The sequence below is a fragment of the Prionailurus viverrinus genome, chromosome A1, assembly GCF_022837055.1.
Source record: "Prionailurus viverrinus isolate Anna chromosome A1, UM_Priviv_1.0, whole genome shotgun sequence".
Taxonomy (NCBI): domain Eukaryota; kingdom Metazoa; phylum Chordata; class Mammalia; order Carnivora; family Felidae; genus Prionailurus; species Prionailurus viverrinus.
This window is the reverse complement of record NC_062561.1, coordinates 27,752,917-27,778,785: the sequence shown is the minus strand read 5'-3', so window position 1 is coordinate 27,778,785 and position 25,869 is coordinate 27,752,917. Positions and strand designations below refer to the sequence as shown.

At 41.3% G+C, this 25,869-nt stretch overlaps 1 protein-coding gene across 2 annotated transcripts in view; it reads right to left on the bottom strand.

Annotated features, from left to right (window-relative positions):
• The window catches only part of EPSTI1 (epithelial stromal interaction 1), a 98,837-nt gene extending 76,931 nt beyond the window's left edge, over positions 1-21,906 (bottom strand). For both annotated transcript variants that reach the window (XM_047872327.1, XM_047872336.1), the window contains exons 1-4: positions 21,558-21,906; positions 4,771-4,829; positions 3,052-3,135; positions 248-321 (exon numbers count right to left, since the gene is read on the bottom strand). In XM_047872327.1, coding sequence (XP_047728283.1) covers positions 248-321; positions 3,052-3,135; positions 4,771-4,829; positions 21,558-21,736 — 396 coding nt within the window. In that variant the 5' untranslated portion in view covers positions 21,737-21,906. The remainder of the gene's footprint in view (positions 1-247; positions 322-3,051; positions 3,136-4,770; positions 4,830-21,557) is intronic.
• Between the last annotated feature and the right edge of the window lie 3,963 nt (positions 21,907-25,869).

Sequence of the window (25,869 nt, the reverse complement as noted above, 5' to 3'; positions counted from 1 at the left end):
GTGGCAGGGGTTGAACTATAAAAAATAAATCCCTTTGTGAAGGGTCCTGCTGACTGATGTACGGCTTGGATAAGAAGTCTAGAGAGTCATCTCTTCATTTCTTCCTGACTTCTTTGATTTTGAGAGTTTCCTTTTGTAATTGGTTTCAAGGTTTTATGCTTTTGGTAAATGTATTATTTCATGGCGACTGAAAGTGCCAGTACTCAAATTCCTTGCCAAAACTGAACTAAAAGAGACGGATTCTGACCTTTTGTTGGTATTTCGATTGCATCAGTTGGAGTTGTTGTTTCTGCCTGACTTCAGCTTCCGATTGGCTTCCACCTACGGGGAAAAAAGTCACAAAGGTGAAACATGAATATTAAGCTGAAATGTCAGCCATCAGAGACTAATTAATACATGATAAGTCTACGCCAGGAGTTTCTTTAACATTTTCATGCCCCTGGAAAACTATAAACAGTTTTCTTAACAAGACATTAGAGAATGGGAATTTCTTAAAAGAGAAACATGCTCTGGACAGAGCATGGTACCATATGCCTAAAAGGAGAGGAGAATCCTACAAAGGTTTTCAGTCATGTGGGTAGTCACGTCTTCACTTAGACTGAATTTACACCTGAAGGTACATGCTAAATAGTGCCGTTCTTAAATACTCTAGAACATTCCTCCTACTTGAGGATGGCCGTTCCTTAGCCTACTCAGGCTGATGATGCTTTGCTTTGCTTGTCTTGTCTTCTCCTGACCCTACTGCCTCATTCTTGAGTAGCATAGTGTAGGAAATCCTCAGGGGTCTTGCCACCAGAAAATTACATAGTCTTTATAACCAGGTTTTTAGGGGCGCCTGGGTGGCGCAGTCGGTTAAGCCTCCGACTTCAGCCAGGTCACGATCTTGTGGTCCATGAGTTCGAGCCCCGCGTTAGGCTCTGGGCTGATGGCTCAGAGCCTGGAGCCTGTTTCCGATTCTGTGTCTCCCTCTCTCTCTGCCCCTCCCCTGTTCATGCTCTGTCTCTCTCTGTCCCAAAAATAAATAAACGTTGAAAAAAATAAATAAATAAACGTTAAAAAAAATTAAAAAAAAAAATAACCAGGTTTTTAAAACTACTAATATTTTAGTTAGTGACTGTCAATCCATACCCCTTAGTTTTCTTTCTTGAGGTATTCAAGAGAAAAATATGGAAGTGAGATTATTTGCCTATTCTCTCTTAAACCTAAAATAATTCAGGGACAGAAATCCTTGCAGCTTGCCAATCATCTAAGAATTGCTGTTTAGGGATTTCTTGGTGTTTACGCAAGCTTGGTATGTGTATTATAAAGATTCCTTTGAAATGATTCTCTGGTGCTTTGGTCACTAAAAGTGTCAGTTCTCTGAAAGATTCATTCGCACAGAAGATGCATTAAAACAATTTGCATTCACTGTAGTTTTTGTAATTGAACTGATAAACACACCACAGAGACATTTATTCTGAGTCCCAAAAGATATATAAGGCCTAGTTGGTTGTGGCCCTTCGGTCTCTGTTGTGGGGAACTGGGGAAAGGGAAAGAAACAGTGAGGAATATGGAAGCTATTATCTAATGTTACAGCCACTGTCAGTATCTCCTGGAACCATTCCAATATTTTAAAGGGTAGATGAATAGGGGAGGAGTGGAGAGTTAAAACAAATAAAGAAAGGGGCTCTTAGGTGGCTCAGTTGAGATCCAGACTTCAGCTCAGGTCACGATCTCACAGTTTTTGAGTTCAAGCCCCATGTGGGGCTTGCTGCTGTTAGCACAAAGCCTGCTTCAGATTCTCTGCCCCCCACCTCTCTGCCCCTCCCCCACTCATGCTCTCATGCATGTGCTCGCTCTGTCTCTCAAAAATAAATAAAAACAGGGGTGCCTGGGTGGCGCAGTCGGTTAAGCATCCGACTTCAGCCAGGTCACGATCTCACGGTCCGTGAGTTCGAGCCCCGCGTCGGGCTCTGGGCTGATGGCTCGGAGCCTGGAGCCTGTTCCGATTCTGTGTCTCCCTGTCTCTCTGCCCCTCCCCCGTTCATGCTCTGTCTCTCTCTGTCCCAAAAATAAATAAACGTTGAAAAAAAAAATTTTTTTTTTAAATAAATAAATAAATAAAAACATTAAAAAAAAGAAATAATGAAAGTCAGATGTCTAAGAATGTGAAGGCTTTGTTCCAAACTCATCTCAAAGTTTCATATATTCTAGGATTTTCTTTTTTACCTCCTAGACGCTTGTGAAATACAATGGAATGATAGTGATAATACCATTACGTTCACCCAATAAATCATTTCCGAATTAGCTTATTTTTACCTTTGTCCTGGAAAAAATACTTTCCTAAAACTATGGTGACAGGAAGTAACCTCTGACTCTAATGCATTTGTTGTTAACGAAATCTGTGGGAACCGTGTATCCAGTCTTTTCAGTTCCCAGCTGCTGCTGGAGAAAGGAAAAGCGAAGAAAGGATGTGAATGATTCCCATTAGGTGGCATCCCTGTTGAATGATTCAAACACCAGGCACAGGCAGCCCACACAATTCATCACACTGGCATGTGCTCTGGGGGCCCAAAGGTCTCTATCTGTAGAATGAAAACACAGGTGAAGTTCTCTTTATACCCACCACCGTGTCCCCAGCTCACTCTCATCTTCGTTTTAGAATTGAATCTCCATCTGTTTTTTTTTTCCCCATTAGCATTCAATACTGCCAGGATTAATACGCTTGTGATAGCTTTTACTCCCGTCCTGTCGAGTGCTATGACAAGGCATATGCAGCGTCCCAGGTACTTTCTTCAGAAGTGATCCTCTAAGAGACTCTAAATTATTCAGCAATTAAGCCATCACTTTGTTCCCACATAACTGGGGCATCATACATTTGCTTCTCGCAGAAGATCCAAAACAACATACCTGCATACCTAAGAGTTTCAAGTTTAAATGCATTGTATTCCAAGCAGCACAATGACCCCCAAACCAATAACGCACGTTCAAAGACAGATGCAGGCAAGGCGCTAACAGGATCCCTGGGTGGCCCTGTCTCCCCCGATCCAGGCACCTGGTTTACTGGCTTACCTAAGCGCCTTGGGACCAGAGTAACAGGCTTCGCTCGCTGTTGTTCTTTCCACTTCTCAAGATTTTCCAGCTCTTTCTCAGCAACTAAGCCAGGTGAGAAATGTCAAATCATCAATTATTAGAATGTGAAAAGAAAACAGTTCCGTTGATAGCATAAGAAACAAGCATCAGAGGGCAATTAACTCCATGCAAGCATGAGTGCACAAAATAGCCAGGAAAGGAAGGCACCCTTTGGGGTGACGCTGCGCCCACCCCTGAGGCTCTCTCTCTCTCTCTCCAAGAGTATGAACTGAAAGTCCAAATTTGGAAAATCCTGACCTCTTACTAAAATAAAGGAGTTTTGTTTTTCCACTCATTCTGGCATTTTTAAAACCCTAGATCCAATTAGCTTTTTGAATTTTCTATAGAGAGTGTGTATAAAACTAGAATATTCGTATGTCAGTAAGAACTCTTTGCACACAGTAAACAAAGCCCCAGAGAATTCTGATGCCCACAGCACTGTGTTTCGAACGTCCCCCAAGCTTACCGCAACTAGGGGTGAGGGCGCCAGCCCCTTGCACTCCATTCCACCAGGCAGGAAAGCCTCCTCTAGGTGGAGCAGTGCTCACTGCCCAAATACACGCTCTGCATGACAGCAGGGGGCACCCGAGATACTAATTCTGTTCTTCAGTGCGCATCCAGATCTCCCCCACCTTAGACCCCATTGTTTCAAACGTCCATATGTAGTATTTTTAATTAGAGGGGGGGAAAAAAAACTTCTGAAACATACCCCAAATCCAGACCACACTAAGGCATAAATTCCTGGAAAGTATTTAAATCACAAGCTCGTAAAATGCCAGAACCTTTGGGACTCAGTTGGGTCGCTGGTTCAGTTGCTGGCAATACCCACAGTCTCTGCATAGCTGTGACCGTCATACTCTGCATTGATGCAGGTGTACCATCCAGGGTGCAACATGTCTGGTGGAGACTCAAGTCTCTAATTTAGACACCTGCTTCCCTGTTGTGCCTGTATGTCCATTCTTAGTCACAATATTATATTTCCTATCAAGATCTAATAAAGGAGAGGGACACCTGGATGGCTCAGTCAGTTAAGCGTCTGACTTCGGCTCAGGTCACGATCTCACGGCCTGTGGGTTTGCGCCCCGTGTTGGCCTCTTGTGCTGACTGCTCAGAGCCTGGATCCTGCTTCCGATTCTGTGTCTCCCTCTCTCTCTGCCCCTCCCCCGTTCATGCTCTGTCTCTCTCTGTCCCAAAAATAAATAAACGTTGAAAAAAAAAAATTAAAAAAAAAAAAAAAAGAAGGGATGGGACAGGACAGATCAAGAAGGGGACAGATTATGTCCTGATCTGTTTCATATATAACTCGTCTGCTCTGCAAGTATTCATAGTCCTGTAAAAATATCTGCAGTCAACCCAATTTCATGGGAACTAGATAATTTATTGGCAATAGATGTGAAATTGTTTAAGTCCAACAGAAATCTGAGATTTGCCATTGTGCTATGAGTTCTGCTATTAACATAGAGAAACTAATTTAGAAGGATTAACAATAGAATAATTTTAAAAGCTATAATTAAAGCTGCTAAAGTTAAAAAAAGAAAAAACTCTGTAAGATGTGGTGAGTCTATTTGTACCAGAAAATAAAACCATAAACCAAAGTAAATCAATCCTACTCTCTAAGATGAGAAGCATTCTGAATGTTAAATGAATAAATATACATACTCCTTTGTATCTGATTTCTTCGGTTTTCATTTGGTGTTATCAAGGTATATGCGCCTGTGCTGGAATAAAGAGGAAAAAAATTGATTATCATGAGAAACGAATACATATAACTTCCAGACACTCTTGCTGCTAATATACTGTATTTATGATCGTCACCATCAAATAGGTACTGTGGAAGATAATCTTCTTAAGACCCAGCTCTGTCCTCTGGGAGGTTACAATCTAGTTGTCAAGTAAAACAGGTACACATGGCCAAATATGGAAATATAAAGCAACTGATCAAGACCGACAAGGGACTGCTTCACAGTTCGCTCTAGTAAACTGTCTTTGTAGGGATCCACCGTTCCTCCAGGTGGCACTCAGGGGCAAGTCCCTTTGAGATGGCGTTAGCCGGGCATTCTCTTCCATCATGACCCACGTTGGGAGTACAGAAAACATTCATGCATTCTTTGGTCCTACAAACTGGAAATTCATGCCACTTGCAACGCAGCCACCTTCTCTTCATGACCCATCTGAGTGGCCATGTGGCCACATCTTGTGCTTCCAGGCTCTGACTCTCCTAGGCATGGATCTACTAGGTCTCCTCTTCTCCTGGGGACACAGATAGAACATAATCAGGAGCTCAGAGAAGCATCCTTGAAGCATTTTAATTCATGGGGTGCGGATCTGGGAAGATGGCATTTAACCAAATATACACAGCACCGAGATTCCAGGAGGCTGTTAAAATACTGTGAGCTTTTGAGGGCTGGAACTTGACTGATCTGTACCCACCCAGCCTCTGGCACAATGCCTGGCACAGGGTACCTGCTTGAGGACTGTGGGCTGAACTGAAATGAAATGATGCCACAGACCGAGTCTGTAAATCTGTTTGGCAGGGGGAGAGAGGCTCTTCTTTGAGATGATGGATGTGGCCCCACAAGAGCACCAATACCTCACAGAGCAACAGACTGCAGCATATGTGTGGGTACAATTTTAGGGGGAATGCTATGAATACACACAATCAGCTTGTAAGTGAAGGTTGTTTTTTTTTAAAACCCCAGATACTCTTAGAATTCTCTCTCTTCAACACAGAATGTACAATTTCAAAGGACAAATTAGCAAAGATTGAACAGTAGAGGCCAAAAGTGCTGATTAACAGAAGTCATTTCTTCCTTATCTTGTTATTTTCCTAGCAGTGAGACTTCAGCCTGCTTCAAACTGGGCTTTAATTTTAGACTTGTAAATGGGAAGTGTACAATCACCTTTGCATGCAAATGGGGCTGCAAGATGCCCAATTACCTAACATATATCAGCAGACATTGCATTTGTAGCCTCACATGCATACAACGTTATGAATACAAAATGAGGAGGCTGCTACTGAAAATTAATCCCTTGTCCATTGCATATTCTTTGTTCACCCTAAGAAAGATTTTTCACTCCTCAATTCACAGGAGCTTGGGAGCTGCAATTCTGTGGGTAATGGCTACACACTTGAATATGATGCAATGGTGAGCCATTGTACAGAGCCTTAAAGATGAAACGCAAGGTACTGGATTTAAATGCTCGCCGTGACATGATTGCACAATCCTTCAAGTCTAGCCACATCGTGGCACAGAGCTTCTCGCCATCCCAGGGATTTGACTCTACTCAACATCGTGGCACAGAGCTTCTTGCCATCCCAGGGATTTGACTCTACACTGATCAGCAGTTCTCAAACTTGAGCATGCATCGGAATCACCTGGAGGGTCAGTTAAAGCGCAGAGTTCCTGATTCAGTAGGTCTGAGGGCGGGGGGGAGGGGTGAGAACTGGCATTTTTAACAGTTCCCAGGTAATGTTGATGTTCTTTTTTTTTTTTTTTTAACATCCATTTACTTTTGAGACAGAGAGAGACAGAGCACGAACGGGGGAGGGTCATAGAGAGAGGGAGACACAGAATCTGAAGCAGGTTCCAGGCTCTGAGCTGTCAGCACAGAGCCCGACGCGGGGCTCGAACTCACGGCCCGCGAAATCATGACCTGGGCCGAAGTCGGACGCTTAACCGACTGAGCCACCCAGGCGCCCCAATGTTGATGTTCTTGATCTAGGGACCACACTATGAGAACCACTGCTGTAGATCAATCAAGTTATATTTGAACATTTAGACTGATGGGAATTTAGGGATTAAATCATTGATAAAGATATAGATACAGATACACACCGAAGGTCACAAGGTTAATTAAGCAATGGTACTCAGACTCAAATGCAGGACTTTTGTTTTAGATTAGGTGGGTGTTTGCAGCTAACCCTTCAGCTTGACACAGAGAGTAGAAGATATGATCGTCACTCATTTCCAGCCTCTTGATAGACTTCCAAAGTAACCTACTTTACTGAGCACCTATTTATGGACTCATATTAAGGGGTTTATGAAGAATGAAGGGAGATATGAAAAAGCAGACCAACCACTTTAATGGAGCTTATATTTTAGTTAGGAACAATTTCTGAAGCCTCTGGAGCATACAAGAATATCCAAACAAATGTCAAAGTAAGAGGACATTAAGTAGAAATTCAAGGTGGGGGACAGTCACAGAGGGATAGAAATGAGAAGTATAGCCAGCTGAGGTTTAAAAGACAGGGTCTGAAATGGCCAAAGAAGGGTTTCTTTGCTAGGGTTTTACCAAGAGCAGCTTCACAGAATTTTCCAAGTCCCATGGGCCTCCCTTATGCCCAAAATTTAAATTTCGTTAAAGATCTGGAAAGAAAAATCATTCTATAGGTAAAAGATCTTATTCCACAATATTTAATCTGAATATGTTCAAGTCTGATAACATCACAGTAGCATCTTTAGTTTTAGGAATAGAACTGCGGTCAATCTATTGCAATTTGTGTAGCCTACACGTACCCAGACATAGTGTGGGGCCATGAAAAGAGGGAAAGAATTATCCAACCCTAAATTCAAAGCCTTTTAACTTGAAAGCCTTTTAACATAACCCCAGGCTCAAGGAGAGGTCCCAGTAATAAATGTTTCATGTTAGAGAATTCCTTAGTAACCTTCTCAGTAACATTTTCTCGGCTGAAATTGCCAAATCTGAAACATAATATTCAGAAGAAAGCATGGCAAGTATTTGGGCTTCTAGTCCTCTGACTTGCTATGGAAAGAGGAGCCTACTTCTAAGGATCTGCTTTTTAGGTTTTTTATTATCATGTGGCAGAGAGTAATGCCTTGATAGATACAAATATCCGTCCCTTCTCTCCTCCCTTTTTCTTGACATGAATAACAAGTATAACTTATTCATGTTTTCAGCCAATTAATTTCCACCCACAGCAAGGGCCTCTGCTGTTTTAACCTGCATGTCTTCCCTTTCAACAGCCTGACTCTCAAAGATGCTGATCCAGACAAGCCCAACCTGCCTATATTTAGTATTCTGGGCATTTCCCGATTAAGCAACATTCAAGCCACTGAAGTAAATGTATATCTTTGAAAATGAGTTTCCTTAATTACCTCATTGAAATTTAATGAAATCTCACAATTTGTAAGATTATTTTCACTTTCCAACAGCACACATCCAGGAGACATACTGAGGGAGAACACATAAAGAAGAGCAGAAGACAAAGAGAAAATGTGTTCCTGCACCATACAAAAAAAATAGAGAGAAGAAAAATATATTTAAGAAATGTTTTTCTTGCAAGGTCTCTCCTGAGCTACACAATTGCTTCTCTCGTGTCCATTCTTGCACAATTTTTATAACATCTCATCAATAAGCGCCCTATGAAAATGTTACGCTGAAGTTATGAAAAATATCTTGGCTGGCTAAAAGTATTACATAAATATATCCCCTGGTGTGTACAAACTGCAGCAGATGTAATTTAAATTTCTAATTAGGAACAACACTGGTTTGACTGAAAAAGAAACATAGGAGCAAAAATTCAGAAACAGAAGATTAAGTAACAAACAGATCTTTTCAAGCAGTATAGGAGACATGTAAAGTCTACCATTCTTCAAAAAACTAGTTTGAGGTTTTCTTAGTTCAAGAAAACCTTAACCTTGCATGAACTTGAAAAAAAAAAAAGATTTTTGGTTAATCAAAGGCACTGGATTTTCTTGCTATGGCTTTCCATATTGGTTTTTGTTATATGACCTTCAATATAGGCATCTGAAGCTTACTGTTTTTAGCCAACATGTGTCAAAACTTGAAGCATTCAGGTTTCCAAAAGTTTAATAAACAGACCATATTCCCAAGAAAAACAAAAAATAACAAGATCCGGCTGAGTAAATCATACTAAATCACTACACCTGTTACACCAACCCTGATCCAGCACTCCACAACTCCAGTGAGGAAGGGCTCATGAATTCTTTGACCTCAAAATCTGCAGAGCCCAAAACATTGTCTACACATCCAAGAAGCTGATGTGAAGCAAGTTAGTTCTTGAACCCACAGCTTCTGGTGGACAATTGAATAGATACCCAGAGGGCAGAACAGACACCCAGAGGGAAAAGATACGCAAGAGATCACAGGTCATCAGCACCTTTGTGCATAGAATAACTTTACAGAAAGTCGAAAAGGTATACACACACACACACACACACACACACACACACACACACACACCCGCCATCCCAGCATTCCTATGTAGGCTCGTGGTTTAGTGGGATATGGAAAATTTATGCAAATGAGAAAAAAGTGCTCCTTCTTTCAGGTAGAGGTAACCCTACACTAGGGTGCATGGTTTGGTATGTATTTCAGCTCCAAATTACTACCTTAGCCAGACAAGTTTGTGTAGTTACCAACCTGCACAACCATACAGGGTAGACCTGAAAGATGTCACATTTAATCACTTAAAATACATATACAGACATAAATGATAAGGGCTTTGAGAAAAGCAAGAAGAATTCACTCTAAAGATACAAAGAATATATATGAAACATAGTATTATTGAGACTCACCATCTTTAAGAGGCCAAAAACTAATGATGAGAGTGGAGATGGGGACCAACTGTTAGGTATATTTGCAAAATGCATGAAATTGAATTCATATTTTCAGAACACAGAGATGTTGGATCTGGGACTTGATTTGAGCCTACTTGCAAACTACTTGCTTAACCTAACAAGCTAACCTTAGCCATGTTACCATTTCATAGATACTGGCAAAAGCCACGAGACTCCTGGGTCAGAGATAAATGCAAGGCATGAGGGATTTTTATCTAAATCTCTGCATAAAACATTTAAAAACAAAATTCATCTTTTATTTCTGATTTTGAAAGACATATGCTTATAGAAGAAAATCACAAAATATATTTTTAAGTATTTAAAAGGCACTCATAATCCGACGCCTCAGAGATCACATATAGTTTCATTTGACTGAATTTCAGTCCTATCTATATTCTGTACATATTATTACACCGTTGCAAACATATCTTAAGTCCAATTTTATGTCTTACTTTCACTTGTAGGTGCTTTCCCAACTATTCATGTAACAAGCTTAATATTAGATGGCTACATAGTATTTCACAACATGGATGCATCATAATGTAGCCACTCAACTATGTCAGGTGTTTCAACTGTTCACAGTTTTAAACAATACTGCACCATGTACAAAGCATAAAAATACAGCTTTGCACAGAATATTAACCAGAACAAAACTCTAAAACAATAAATAAACAATAGTCCTCAAAAATCAATACTTTGAACAGGAATGTGGACATTTAAATTTTTCTTCCTTAGCTATCTCATTTGCATTTCCAAAATCCCAGAAACAGTATGATCAAATGATTAATTTCTGTTCTGGTGCCTGACTCTCCTCAATTCTTAAACTAGGAGAGATGCTGGCCCTACCCAACCATTGATTTTTCACCTCCTTCTTATTAAATGGCACCTTTGTATTATTCAGCTTCACAAAGTACCCAATTAAAAGACTACAGTCCACAACCTTTTTTATAGCTATGCTATTAAGTTTGGGAAACCTGAAATGTAAGGGGAAGCTATTGAGAAAGGTTTCTAGGAAAGCTCCTTTAAATGGAAACAGGCAGGAAAAGCTTTTTTGTTGCTTTCTCCTACCTGGAAGGCTGAAGTGGTAGCTGGTGCTCAGACAGGTATCTTGGTCAACAAGGCAACTTGAATATGGAAGATATGCATCAGAAATGGCAGAAATGGGGTGCCTGGGTGGCTCAACTAGTTAAGCATCTGACTCTTGACTTCAGCTCCAGTCATGATCTCACGGTTCCTGAGTTTGAGCCCCACATCAGCACAGAGCCCGTCTGGGATTCTGTCTCCCTCACTCTCTGCCCCTCCCCCACTTGCTCTCTATTATCTCTATCAAAATAAATGAAAAAAAGAAAAGAAATGGTAGAACTGAGGGGCACCTGAGTGGCTCAGTCAATTAAGCATCCAACTCTTGATTTTGGCTCCGGTCATGATTTCACAGTTTGGGAGTTCCAGCCCAGTGTAGGGCTCTGCACAGACAGTGCAGACCTGTTTGAGATTCTCTCCCTCTCTTTCTGCCTTTCCCCCACGTGTGCATGCGCGTGCGCTCTCTCTCTCTCTCTCTCTCTCTCTCAAAATAGATAAACATTTTTAAAAATGGCAGAACAGAAAGACAAAAGCAATCTGGTGCTCTGGGACTATAAAACCTCCACATTAGTGGTAATCTATTGCCAAACTGCCTGGCTTGAAACCCTAATTCCATTACGTTCTACCTACAACTTTGGGCAAATTACTAAGATTTTCTATTTTTTTCACCTGTGAGATGGGGCTAACCACTACCTACTTCTTAGAGTACAGACATAAAGTACTTGGGAAAATGCTAGAAAATATATGTTCTATTATGGCTTCCTGTTATTTTTACTACATCACCCGTAGGCTAGCTACCTTCAGACCTCTCTCATAGGCAAGAAACAAATAGACAAAGCCACCTCTGCTCAAGACACCTAATTGGAGATATTGTATTATACGTAATTGTAATATAATAATTACATATAACCTATGTGTAATATGACACCTCCTTTACCATATGTAATAAAACCTAGTCCTGAATCATATGCTGCGATTCCATTTCTTTGCCCCATCTTCTTCAACAATGTATGTGAGTTAGTTTTTCTGTCTTTTTACCTCCTGGTTCTGGCATTTGCCACTCACATCTATATCCTAGTTCCTGATTCTTTCCTTTCATCCATGTCTTAGGAGTCATAAGAACCACTACATGAAACAAAGTAGTGTTGATAAATCTCTTGTTAAAGATTAGTATATAGTCTTCTGTAGAAGACAGCATGGTTCTGAGCCCAGGTTTTTTGCTAAATTATTTATTGAGATATAATGTTTTTAGGCAAACTGCACAAATCTTAAGTATACAGCTCCATGACAAACTTCCTTTTAATTTATCCAGATTCCAAAAGAATAAAGGAAAAAAGAGAGAGGCATAAAAAACTTTAGAATATCACCTGAAATTATTTTTGTATCTTACATTTTAAGCCTATAAGCAAAATTAAAATATTAGTAAAATTAAAACCCATATACTATTTACCTATATTTACCGATTGCTCACGTTTGGCCATATTTCTTTCACTCCCTTCATGTTTATTTTTTCTAAACAATATAAAAGCAAGCTGCAGAGTCATTAATGCATAACCCTGAATACTTTAACCTGTGTCTCTCAAGAACAAAGACATTCCCCTACTTACACATTAAAAACTATCACACCCAAGGAAATTAATATTACTATGTAGTCTCTGTACAAATTTCTAAACTGTTCCAATTTTTTAAGTATTCTTCCCTACCCCCACCACACCTTGGATCCAATCATGGATTACACACGCCTGTTTTTTGACAAGTCTCTATAGACTCCTATAATCCAGGACTGTTTCCTTGACTTTTTTCTTCCTTTCATGACTAACAATTCTGAAGAGTCCAGGTGTGATGGTTAACTTTGTGTGTCAACTTGACCTGGCAACAGAATACCCCCGTGTCTGGCTAAACGTTATTTCTGGGTTGTCCATGAGGGTGTTTCTGAAAAATGTAAGCATCTGAATCCATGGTCTGAGTAAAGCAGATGGCCCTTCCTCTTTGGGGGGGGGGGGGGGGCATCATCCAGTCCCTTGAGGGCCTCAACAGAACAAGGAAGGCAGAGGAAGGTGGAAACCAATCTCAACCTGACGGCTGAGCTGAGACATTGATCTCCTGCCCTTGGTACTCCTGGTTCCCAGGCCTTCACACTTAGAGTGGAATGTACACCATGGCTCTCTCGGTTTTAGAACTTCCAACTACACAGTGGCTTTCCTGGGTCTCCAACTTGCAGATGACAGATCGTGGGACCTCTCAGCCTTCATAATTATGTGAGCCAATACCTTATAACCTTATAATAAATTCCTTTATATATATGAAATAATCTCTTAATAAAACATATACAATATATAAGCATATTACATATATAATACATATTATATATGTAATAAATATTATATATTTATAATGATAATCTCTATATATAATATATAGTACATATATGTAATCTATTAGTTCTGTTTCTCTAGAGAACCCTAATACACCAGGTAAACTGTCTAATAGAATTTATAGAATGCCTCACAATCTGAATGTGAAACATTGATGACTTCCTCATGATTAGATAGTCAGGTGAAACGTGGGGGAAGAGTACTACATAAAAGATATTATCCAAGATTCCATTGTTAGAACAAGGGCTGTTTCCTTGCACAACTGAATAATAAATCAATGTGAGAATAGAATCTGCCTGTAAGTTAGCGGGCAATCACATTTTAAAATAAAGATTAGAAAGAGAACATATCTTCTCCTGCCTGTCACCTTCTATTGGCAATAGAAATCAGAAGGCATAATGGCTCTAAGACTTTCTACTTGGCCTAAAGAGTCAAAAAGCACAGCCTACACTTTAAAAATAAATATGTCTTGGGGCACCTGGGTGGCTCAATTGGTTAAGCATCTGACTTCGGCTCAGGTCATGATCTCACGGTCCATGGGTTCAAGCCCCGCACCAGGCTCTGTGCTGACAGCTCAGAGCCTGGAGCCTGCTTCAGATTCTGTGTCTCCTCTCTCTGTTCCTCCCCCACTCATGCGCGCTCTCTCTCTCAAAAATAAACATTAAAATTAATTAATTAATTAATTAATTAAAATGTCATCATATCAAACCATTTGAAATGTTTATTTCTAAGGGTTAGAATTGCAGGGAACTTTCACTTTGTATATTATTTTTGTAATGTTTGAGTTCTTATAATAAGCAGATATAACTTTACTTTTAAAATCAGGGGAAACATTCCAAAAAAAAAAGAATTTTTCAATGAGGAAATATTTAGGGGCTCAGATTTGCTTACAAGATTAGGTCGCATAGGATTTCCACTCTCTGGTGCACCAGTAAAATATACACTGGGCAATACTAGCCCTTGAGTGTTAATGATGACAAACGTCTTTAGTTTTTCTATAGGATTTTAACAGACTGCCTTTTAAGTTTCGTATTGGGGGGGGGGGGAATTATGAACATTACAGAACAAAGGAAGATCGTCATTAGCTGATTCTCTGATACAGAACAGACCCTTCAAAAGCAGTCTTCATCTTTGATGATTTTTTTTTCCTGTTAAGCTTTTGTTTCAGATTCAAATAGATTCTGAATAGACACAATTAACCTTAACAATATGTATAACCTTACAGCATTCTACTGACTTTGAGTTAAGTAACCTTACCGTGTAATTGAACTAAGTTTCTTTTTTCTCATTTCTGCCATGCATCTACTGATCATTGCAGGTATTATGTATTTTCAGGCTTTCATCATCCTGTTGATTTATTGTTTCACTGTTTTAGCTGTCAAAGACTTTTTGAGAAATGCCCACTCATTTTTGATATTGTATTTGAGCAAAAGTGATTGCGCCCCAAGACTTGGCGGACTGCCAAATGTATTCCATACCGAGGGGTGAAATCCAGTGCAGAAAAGTTGGAAATTCCTTCTAAACACAACCATAATTTCGATCCTCCTGTGTAAACAGGAAGAGAAAGTGGATCTAAGCAAACCAGACTATCTCTCCTTTCCATCCACTCCAGCAATCTCTTCTGCCACGCACAGAACCATGATTTTCACACTACACAGGTAACCCACTAATGGGTCATGAAACCAATTTAATGGGCTTATTTTTAACAAATGAGTGTAGAAAAGGTCAGTGTTCATCACATAGAAGAAAGGTGAGAGTTGTTTTGTGAAGACTTTTTCAGTTATATATGAACTCCTACCTACCCACACCTGTACCAGATCATGAACGTCAGATGCATTGCATACACTAGCCTTTGGTCAGAAGTCTGAAAGATCACTGGAAGGCAGGATGCTGTTTAGGTTGCTCATAAACAGAAACAGTAAGAGAATTATTTTAATGCAAGCCCACCAAGCTGTCATTTAAGAAAAGCAGCAGATTCAAGAGAACCCCCACAGAAACTTCATTCTTGCAAATGACTTCTTTGTCCAAATAATTTTAAAGCTGTACATAAAGGTCACATTACCATTTGTACAATGCCACTCCCTTTAGCCTACAGAGTTTCTATTTTCTTGATGTGAAAATATGACAATTGATGGAAGCTTAGCTAGCTGCACTCCCACTCCTTCCTCCCGCTCCGTATCATGGTCGGGATCTAGACTTAGGTAGATAGACTCAGGTTTGAGTGCTGCTTCTTTTACTAAAAAAAAAAAGCTATGAGACTCCAGGACATCATTTAATCTCCAAAGACTCAGTTTCCTCAACTGTAAAGTGGCAAAGTGTTTACTGTATCAAGAAAAAGCAATTATAGGACATGCATAGTACGAGGTCTAGCACATGGTTAAGAGTTCAAGACGTAAGAGTTCAAGCTATTGATTGTTATTTCGGTTTTATTCTCTCAGGGTGCCCACTTTGACTATTCTAGGTCACAAGTAATTTACTTTAAGCTACCACAGTATTGGAATGCTTTGCTATACAGCTCATTTCAAAAATAAGTCAGATAGGCAGAGTTCTACTGATTAGTTTGCTAGTAGAATATAGTAATCATTGAGACACCTAACAAGCTCATTGAGCCATATAATTATCATTAAGAGTTAAACACTGTTGTTTTACAAACTTTCTGAATGCTTATGAGCCTTGCCTGAAGATTGAGTTATAGTCCTCTAATGAATAGCCATCTATATTGAGCCGTCAAGAAGATTACTCATCGGAATCAATCATAGATTTTTCTCTTCCCATGTACTATTATTTCATAGCACTAAAAGGGCCTGGAGCTCTCCATCCCCAGGGAGGAATAATAACCTGATGCTTTCATGCCATTTAACATCTATAAACAAAAGCTTACTTTCTCAGAGTCATATGAGGATTCAGAAGAGAAATTTGGGGCATTGCGGTGAAGAAGAAATAGTGAAAGCAGTTCTTACACGTTTGTAAAAACTTGTACTTAATTTAAGACTATTTTATGTAGCCAGTTCAGAATCAAGTGAGGTGAGTCAAGAACATAAGTTTTTGATGATCTGTCTTAGCCCTAAGACATTATATTTCAGGATTCAGAATATACTCAACAATGATTCCAATAGTGATGCTCATAAAAATTGAACGCTGTAACTTAATGACTATATGTTCCACTTTATACCCCATCCTGTATCTATAAAATGCTTAATACTAATGTTTGACAGTGCTCTTTAAGGAGAAAAACGAGAAAGCTTGGGAAGTGGCCATTAATAAGTGGTCTTATCAAGCCATCCTTTATTTCCCTTCACTGTTCCTTGAGACTTCGAGGACAAAGGGAAAAGGACAAAGGGTATGAGTTACCAGGTTTATTTCCTTCCCTGGAGCACAGCGAACTGGGAAAAGTATTGAAGCTTTGAGTAAGGAAATGAGGGAACTAGAACCGCAAAGGGAGGAAATAAAAAAAAAGGAGTGGGTTTCCCTAGTATACTTATATAGCACTTCCACAGCGTCGAGTCTAAGCAGTTAGTAATCAGGGCTGTGGTGTATCTGAGAGGCTGTGTCAGCTTGGGTCCTCCAATTCGAAGACATCAGGACAGGGTTAGACATGCGAGATGTTTTGGGGGAAAACGCTTAGGAAGGACCAAAGTGGAATGCGCGCAGGTAGGCAATGAAAGCCTCAAGAACAGGAGCAGGTCTGATACCTATGAAAGGAGAGAGGGGAGGCGGGGATTGAGCGGGAAGAGCCTCAGACTGCTGTATAGCTCTGAGAAAATCTCGGAGAGTTCAGTGGGGAGTCTTCTGGCAAAAGCTGCCCAATAGAGAAGTCCCACATAGGCCAGGAACACGCTTCCATGAGTACCCTGGAAAGTTCGGACACTGGCTGGAAGGGTGCAGAATAAGAGTGCTCTCAGAACAAAGGGCATAATGGACGGTGGCAGCTGGGGCTACCAGTTGACTATGCTCCCCACAGTAAGTTCTTTTGAAGGACATCTGAACACAAAGTTTCCCTGGCTGTCATAGGGGCCACATAAACTCCTGTGGTATAATAAAAGATAAATACTTAGACCTTAACCCTGGTTCCCGGCACAGATCTCCAAAAATCCTTGGGATTCCACGTGATAAGAGTGTTGATTATATGCTAACGAGAGGACCCCAGAATGCTTCAGGATAGGAGTGATTTGCCAGGAAAACCAACCATGAGATTAGAGGATGATTTAATCGACTATGCCTGTGTAATGGAGCTGAATAAAAATTCTTGAGTAAGGACTGAGGAGCTCCCAGAATGGTGAAAACATCCAAGCGCGGAGAGGGTGGCCCACCTAAACAGGGCCTGGAAGTTCTGTGCAATGCCCCACCCTCCTACCTTACCCTTGCATCTGTCCCATTTGGTTGTTCCTGAATTGTATCCTTAATAATAAAACTGTAATCGTAAGCACAACAGTTTCCACGATTTATCTGATTCGTTCTGGAAAACTAGGGGAAGAGAGGTCACGGAAACCCCCACATCTGCAGTCAGCCAGGCAGAAGTGTGGGTAGTCTGGGGACCCCATTTGTGGCTGGTGTCTGAAACGGGGGCAGTTTTGTGAAACTGAGCTCTAACCTGTGGGGTCTGCACTAACTCTGGGTAGTGTCAGAACTGAATTGAACTGAAGCTGGTTGGTGCTGGAATAATGTGTTTGATGTCAGAAAAAAAACCACACGCCTCCTAACCAGCCTGTAGACTGCGGCGCAAACATCACTTCTTGGTAACGCTTCTCCTGCTCCCAAGACGAACTCAGGCCCTGGCTTCCCTTGATAGTGCATATCGTGTTATTCCTATAATTATCTAATAACTGTGTACCCCATCAATTAGACTATAAGCCATATAAGGGCTTATCTCTTGTTGAGTAGTTATTTGTCCCTGAATTCGTAATTAAATATCCAGAGCTAGAGATCCTCTCTTCTTACAGGATTGCTGTGAGGACTGAGTTCATATACATAACACACTTTCACCTGTTAACTGTTACATATGTTATTTTATTGCTTATCTTTAACTCTCTTCAGTTCTCAGCATAAAGTAGGCCACAAATATGTTAATTTATATACAAATTCAGTTCACCTGATGTTAAAGTAAATTGTATAGCAAAATTCCACATTATAGGTTCATTTTCAGAATATCTTTTTATTTACTTTAAATGGCATCAAGCTAAAGGACTATTTCCGGGTATGATTATAGACAAGTACCTGAACTAAGGGAACCCTGTGTTGCTTTCACAAGCAAGAGTCCATTGCCCAGAATTGGGTAAAGTCAGGTGAAAAATCTCCTTCTTCATATATAAGATTAAACCCATGCTTTAATCATATACTTATCTAGAAATTATATAAGTGAGTGGGAGATATTTACAAAAAAGCAAAATATTGGGGCGCCTGGGTGGCTCAGTTGCTTAAGCATCCAACTTTAGCCCCGGTCATGATCTTGTAGTCTGTGGGTTCGAGTCCCATGTCAGGCTCTGGGCCGACACTCAGAACCTGGAGACTGCTTTGGATTCTGTGTCTCCCTCTCTCTCTCTCTCTCTCTCTCTCTCTCTCTCTCTCTGACCCTCCCCTGCTAGTGCTCTCTCACTCTCTCTCTCAAAAATAAACAAACATTTAAAAAAAGTTTTTTTACAAAAGCAAAATATTGAAAGGGACAGTGAAGGTAAATTGTTACTTTGGATTCAAAGTATATATAAGCCTTTCTTCTCTTTAAATCTGTGTAAATTGCTTATGATACCTAGGGACAAGATAAAAATCACCAACTAAAAATAATTGGGAAAGCCAACATGAATTAGCACTTATAATTATTTAAATCCAAACATAGTCAAGAACACAGCCTTGCCTTAGAGTCTATTTGGAGGTTCTCAGGAGTCATTTAAAATATTAAGAGAAAAAAATAAAATAAAATAAAATAAAATAAAATAAAATATTAAGAGATTGCCTTAACATCTCCACATGGAAGTAGGTGTTTTAAACCAGTGTGTTTTTACAATGTACAAATACTCCGCTTCAGGGTGACGGCACGGTACTTGATCAATTAACATCTGTTAAATGAATTTAAGGTTGTCAGCATCCCACATTTACTGGACATTTCCTTCCTGCCAGGCATGAAGTTCTGTTTTACGCATACACCTACACACAAATAAAGAAGCCCTCAGAGGTTGGTATTATCTCATTTCAAGTAATGAGGAAACTGAGGCATAAAGTCCTTGAGTACCTTGCTGAAGTTCAGAGAGCAAGTAATGGCAGAATGAGAACATGGAGTCTGGCATCAAAGCCCATGCTCCTGTGCCCTCACTGGCACTTCCCTAAGGAATTAATGGAAAGATGTGGACAATACAAGGTGAAATCCCAATCCTTTGTCATGTATATAGCGCATATTGAGAATGAACAAATGAAGCTTATTAAGCACTTCATCCTTCCTTTTTCTCTACTTCCCACCAGAAAATGCTATAATTCCGCTCCAAAAAAAAAAAAAAAAAAAAAAGAATAAAGCCCTCTTTTAGGGTTTGTGTGTGCATTTTACTAAGACATTATTTACCATTCAACCATTTTCCTTGGTTTTCCAGTTGCATTAAAGGATACAAGTGAGAATAAACAATAGAAGTGACTAATGGAGATGTAAGAATTCAGAGTGGTCCAAACAGGATCTCCTCTACTGAACACCTAAAAGGGAATGAGTCTTATAACACTCTACTTATTGCTGGGGCGCCTGGGTGGCTCAGTCGGTTAAGTGTCCGACTTCAGCTCAGGTCACGATCTCACAGTCTGTGAGTTCGAGCCCGCGTCAGGCTCTGGGCTGATGGCTCAGAGCCTGGAGCCTGCTTCTGATTCTGTGTCTCCCTCTCTCTCTGCCCCTCCCCCATTCATGCTCTGTCTCTCTCTGTCCCAAAAATAAATAAACGTTAAAAAAAAAAACACTCTACTTATTGCAACCGGTTCGCATTTTTTAAAAATAAAAGAGCTCTGTGAAAGCCAACTCTCCCATGTACTCTCTAATGGTCTATCGGCAAATCTTAAAAATCACAAAATAGTATGCAGTGAGGTCTTCAGGTATTGAGGCCTGGACAATGAATTAGAAAACCGCCCCTTTCCGAGCAATTTGGTCCAGCAAGATTCTGGGGATGTTGACAGCCAAAAAAAAAAAAAAGAAGAAAGAAAGGAAAAAGAAAAAGAAAAAACAGATAGATGCAAATGCTAATATTTATGAGATGATATGAGCTTGCAAATAAATGATTGTATCTAACTAGATGCTCTTTAACAACAAAAAGGCATGTAAAGGGCGTTCATCATCAACCTGAGACTGTATGCCCATGACCTCTGCTACATTAAATGCTACAGCTTACTGAGATTACTTGAATTTAATGAACCTCTATCGTAGCAAGACACCTCTCATTCCGCAAAGGTGACAAATGCGGCAATCTCTAACTGCAACCACCCGGGTCACCCACCCCATCTAAGGGCAACCCTAAGTGGAATAATATCAAAAGCCCAGTACTCATGACTTCTTTCAAAGTTAAGGGATGAAAGAAAAGTTACTGTTTACGGGTCATATGGTGATACACCGTTCCTTGGCAACCAGCAGGTCTTTTGTGCGACTACAGGTTGATGGAAAGGGGGGAACTGAAAATGAAACTATTCAGAGGATTCCAATGCACAGAAACAGCACTTCCGGAGCCCTGTGTAGCCATACTATCCTGTTCAAGAAGCTCCTTCCATTGGGAGGAAAGCGAGGATCACTGACGCGGCGTAACAAACGTTTTCAGGGTACCAACTGTAGACTCTGAACCAAAGACCAAGGTCAAGGTTACCTATATGACAGGAAACCCTGCGGCCACTCTCGACCTCACCCGGTCCCACTCCTCTGGTCCTAAGAGGTCATTTATCTGGGAACTTGGTTGAGATGCAAGCGTGCTCCCAGAGCCAGCATTTGGAGCATCTACCCCATAACACATTCCCTCTCCGCCCTTGCCCCGGCAGCTGACGCGGAGACACCACTTAAGGGCATCGATGGTTTAAACCAGGAAGGAAAACAATAATTCATGCTAAAGAGCAGGAGTTCTGGAGACACCTGTAAAGTTCGTAGGAAGCTCAGGCGAGTTCTCCACAGGTCTTTTCAATCCTGTAGCCAGTCAGGAGAATCGGGGAAGCAATGTTCTTGAAAGGAACGAGAGCTGTTATTTAGCAAAGAACCGCAGACTGGCACACTCAAGTTATAAGGTAATAATTCCTGAAAGCTTTTGGGTAGGCAAACGAGCCTGCACTCTCTCAGAAACCCCGTTCCTGGGCCCCCGTGGTTTCAAACTCCGATGATCAAGAAAGTGCTCGCGAGTCTGTCTGAGGTCTGGGCTCCCGCCCCCAAGCCGGGTTGTTAAGTACTTACCACCGCTGGCCGGCGAGCCGTGGGCTCTCCTGCGAAGGGCTCTGGGGGGTCGCCTGCGAACCCGGTCTGGGACCTTGCAGCTGGCCCGGCTCCCGAGGCCGCCCGGGGGGCTCCCGGGCCGGGCGGGGGGCGGGGGGGGCGCCGAGCCCGGAGCCCACCACCCGAGTGCGGGTGAACATAGCTCTGAGTCCGCGGGTGCCCGGCCGCCGCTGCGGCGGGGACGCGGGCTGGGACGCCTCGGGAGTCTCGAGATGAGATTCGAAAGGGCAGGGGCAGCGGTTTCAACAGCTTGAGTTTCGATTTCCCGCCAGCAGCGGCAGGTGCGCCCGCCCCCGGAGGACTTCCCCATTCGGGCTCTCCACTCGGGCGCCCTCTGACCTTAGCGCGGGTGAAGGCTCTCGCTGCGCCGCCCTGGCGGCGGGGAGAAGTGAGCCTGCTCCGCCCCTACCCGTGGTGGTTCAAGGTCTCGCAGCCACCTTAGAGGATAATGAAGAGACCTGTGGTCAACCACGGGCTCCTGATGAGGAGGTAGCCGCAAGGGGACTAGAACCCTCAAAGGTACTTTAGGGCTGTGTAATAGGTAACCCCTAATTTGAGGTTACTGCTGGAAATTTGAGACCCTGAACAATAGATTAACCTTGGAACGTCAGAGATTAGGTGAATAAATAAAATCATCTGAACAAAATTTTGCTTTACATTGTTGTGCACATACATTCAAGTTGAAGGAAATGTGAAGTGGAATCAAAAGCCAAAAGTGAAATCAAAAGCCAAAGAAAGCCCAAAAGAGGGGAAGCAAGCTCTTGTTATTTATGATGGCGGCATTAGCGTTTGCTTACGTGTCTCCTACCACATAGGTTATGGGAGGGAAGAGATTTCTCTCATTTTTGTATAGCCAGCATTAGGACAGTCATGATCAACCCACTACACATCAGAATCGTCTGGGAGCTTTCTAAAAATATGGATGCTGAGACTCACCCCCCAGACCTACAGATACAGAGTCTTGCCAAGTCCAAATTTGGAAGGAAAAAAATCTCCATTCCATAGTCGAATCATTGCCCAATGTCTTGCACAGACCGGTTATGAAACTAATACTTCTTGAATGTTTGATCAATTACTGAGCAAGGCTGCCTGGAAAATCATTGCTGCCTAGCCCTCAGCTTGCCCAAGAATTTGCATTTCTAACAAGTTTCCTAGAGATACCCATGGGCCTGGTTTGGGACCACAGCTGGTTCGAGAACCCTGCTGTGGGCAACGTGGGAGGCACAGAAGGTTTTTCCCTAGGGCAGTTATGTAATAATATGTTTGAGAAAGTTCTATCAGCAATGTGAAAGACAGATTGAAAAACGAAGAGGCTGAAATCTGAGAGAGAAACTAAAAGCCTAGTTATTATAATCTAGGTGGGAAATCTGAGCTAAGGCAACAGCATGGGAAGTAGGAAGGAGGGGACAAAACCCGTGACGTTCCAAATGAAAGGTTAACATAGTTGGATTAAAAAACAAAACAAAACAAAACAAAAACTAGATGCAGAAGGGACCTGAGCTCCAGAGGTAGCAAATGGGACAGATGGGGAGACAGTTTGTACAGTACTCTGAAACCCAGCTCTGCCACATACCGGCCCCATGACCAAGGACAAGTCACTCAATTCCCTAGAGGCCCAGTTTCCTGATCTGCATTATGTGGAATGAAGTTACAGTATGTACCTTGTGGGATACTGTGAGGAATAAAGAGACAATCCACATCAACGCTTCTCAAACGCAGTTGATTTTGCCTCCAGCAGACATTTGACGATGCCTGGAGACATTTTTTGTGAAGCCTAGAAGGGGGAGAGGGGTATGTCTACTGGCATCTAGTGGGTAGAGGCCAGGGATGCTGCTAAATATACTGTAATGGACTGGGCAGCCTCCCAGAACAGAGAATCATCCTGCCCAAAAAGTCAATAGTGCTGAGGTTGGAAAATCCTGACCTAGGTAATATGCCTAGCTTAGAGTCCCAGTAACTTAATGGTTGCTGTTTGATGGTAACTATAAGGTTTTAGCTTTGTGTATAGGAGGAAAGCGGAACCATTCATCAGTAACCAAGAGGAGGGACAGGTTTCTGGCAAGGGTGAAAGACTTTGATTGGGGAACTTCTGGGTTGTAGGTGCCTGCAGGGTGAGAAAAGCAGTTCCAGAGTCCCCCCAAAAGTGGATCTGGGTGATCTTCCTGGAGGCAATTTTCTTCAAATTGTCAACTGCTGGGAAAATACCACTGGAACTTTTATTTCAGAGGATAAGAAAGAAGTTGTTTTGGTGATTGGATTCAATTCAAAGTTTGAATAAAGGAAAATCAGTTCTTCTAAAGGAACTAGTACGAGTAACGCTGACTTCAAGGAATACACTCGGTTGACCGTATTTATTTTAAAACCCAACCGCGTAGCACACCCAAGTTGCAAACATGAAATAGAAATAGAGGATAATAGGCAAAATCTAGATTGCTTATTCTGTTCATTTGTCATTTTGCTACATTCCTAAAGTGTTAAAAAATGTGAATGTGGTTTATTATTGCAGTAGACATTACAGGCTCCTTTAGGATACTTGAGAGTGGGTTATCTATTTGCATATCACATATTCTTTCACCTTATGTGTCTGTGTATTTGTGTAAAGATATGGGCTGGCCTTTTACTAGGGTTGCTCAGAGATGTGTGCCTCTGCAGCAATGGCTAGTGGAGAGAAATAGGGAGAGTGGAGAAGATTCTGGACCCCCACCCCTGCCTCAGCCCTTATCTCTTCTGTTTACCGAATTGCTGCCTGGTTTTGTTTGAGTAAGAGCTCCATGGCTTTGAAAGTTCAAGGAATCATTGTACTAGACAATTACCTGTATATTTTAAGGGACAAGGGGGATTACCTGAAATCTAGGGAGATTGTTAAATGGCCTGAAATTTGGCCAATTAAAGATTCCCTTAGGAAATGGCTTTCTTTTAAAATGTAACTGCATCCGGGAAATAATCATTTATTCATTCCTTAGGTAAAGGAGTTTAATCTAAGCAAAAGATATTTTCGTTGGGGAAGAGGGAAGCGAAAGTGGAAAGAAAAAGAGGATTCAAAAGGATACACAAAGGAAAACGTTGTAAAATGAGACATTGATAGGAAATGGCAATTCAAGGCTACAATGAGCAGTTTTAGCCCAGCGTGCTGGGATAAGATTAAAGATAAGATGAAATCAAAAAGAAACTTCACCAATTTGGGCTTATGCTAACATATCCAAGTATGTCTTTTATCTTCCAAGGATCTAAATGAAGATACATATCTGGTTTTTAAATTAGTTGCCTTCGATTACTCTCTCATTAGTGTGAATAAATACAGACATAGATTCTCAGCTGTTTCTTGTCATAAAATGTCTCAGTGAAAATCTTAGTTTCTAGGGGTACCTGGGTGGTTCAGTTGGTTAAGCATTGGACTCTTGATCTCAGCTCAGGTCTTGATTTCAAGGTCCTGAGTTCAAGCTCTACACTGGGCTCTGTGTTGGGCATGAGGCCTACTGAAAGAAAGAAAGAAAGAAAGAAAGAAAGAAAGAAAGAAAGAAAGAAAGAAAAAAGAAAGAAAGAGAGGGGGGGAGGGAGGGAGGGAGGGAGGAAGGAAGGAAGGAAGGAAGGAAGAGAAAAATCTTAATTTCTGAAAATTCCAAAAAGTCATGCTTCCTTAAATTTGATTCTGCAGTGAAAAGTTAGATTAATCCAGTAAGGTGAGGACAACAGTTAAAGATTTGATTTCTCTCTTCCAACAAAGGATCTACGTGAATCAGTGACTACTTTACTAGGCACTCCTCATTTTGTGTGTGTGTGTGTGTGTGTGTGTGTGTGTGTGTGTGTATGTTTGCATAAGAGCATATTTGTGGCAATATCACATTCTTTAGAAATTCTTTAAATTTATGCCATAAATCATGGAATGCTACAATTATAAGTCACCTTAAGTTCAGGTAATAAATATTTATTAATAATAAGCACAGACCATTCACTCCATCAGACCCAGCAGCTACAGTGGGGAACAGACAGAACCTTCTTATGCTAACCCCTTGATTAAGATCACCTCATTTTTTTTTTTTAATTTTTTTTTCAACGTTTTTATTTTATTTTTGGGACAGAGAGAGACAGAGCATGAACGGGGGAGGGGCAGAGAGAGAGGGAGACACAGAATCGGAAACAGGCTCCAGGCTCCGAGCCATCAGCCCAGAGCCTGACGCGGGGCTCGAACTCACGGACCGCGAGATCGTGACCTGGCTGAAGTCTGACACTTAACCGACTGCGCCACCCAGGCGCCCCAAGATCACCTCATTTT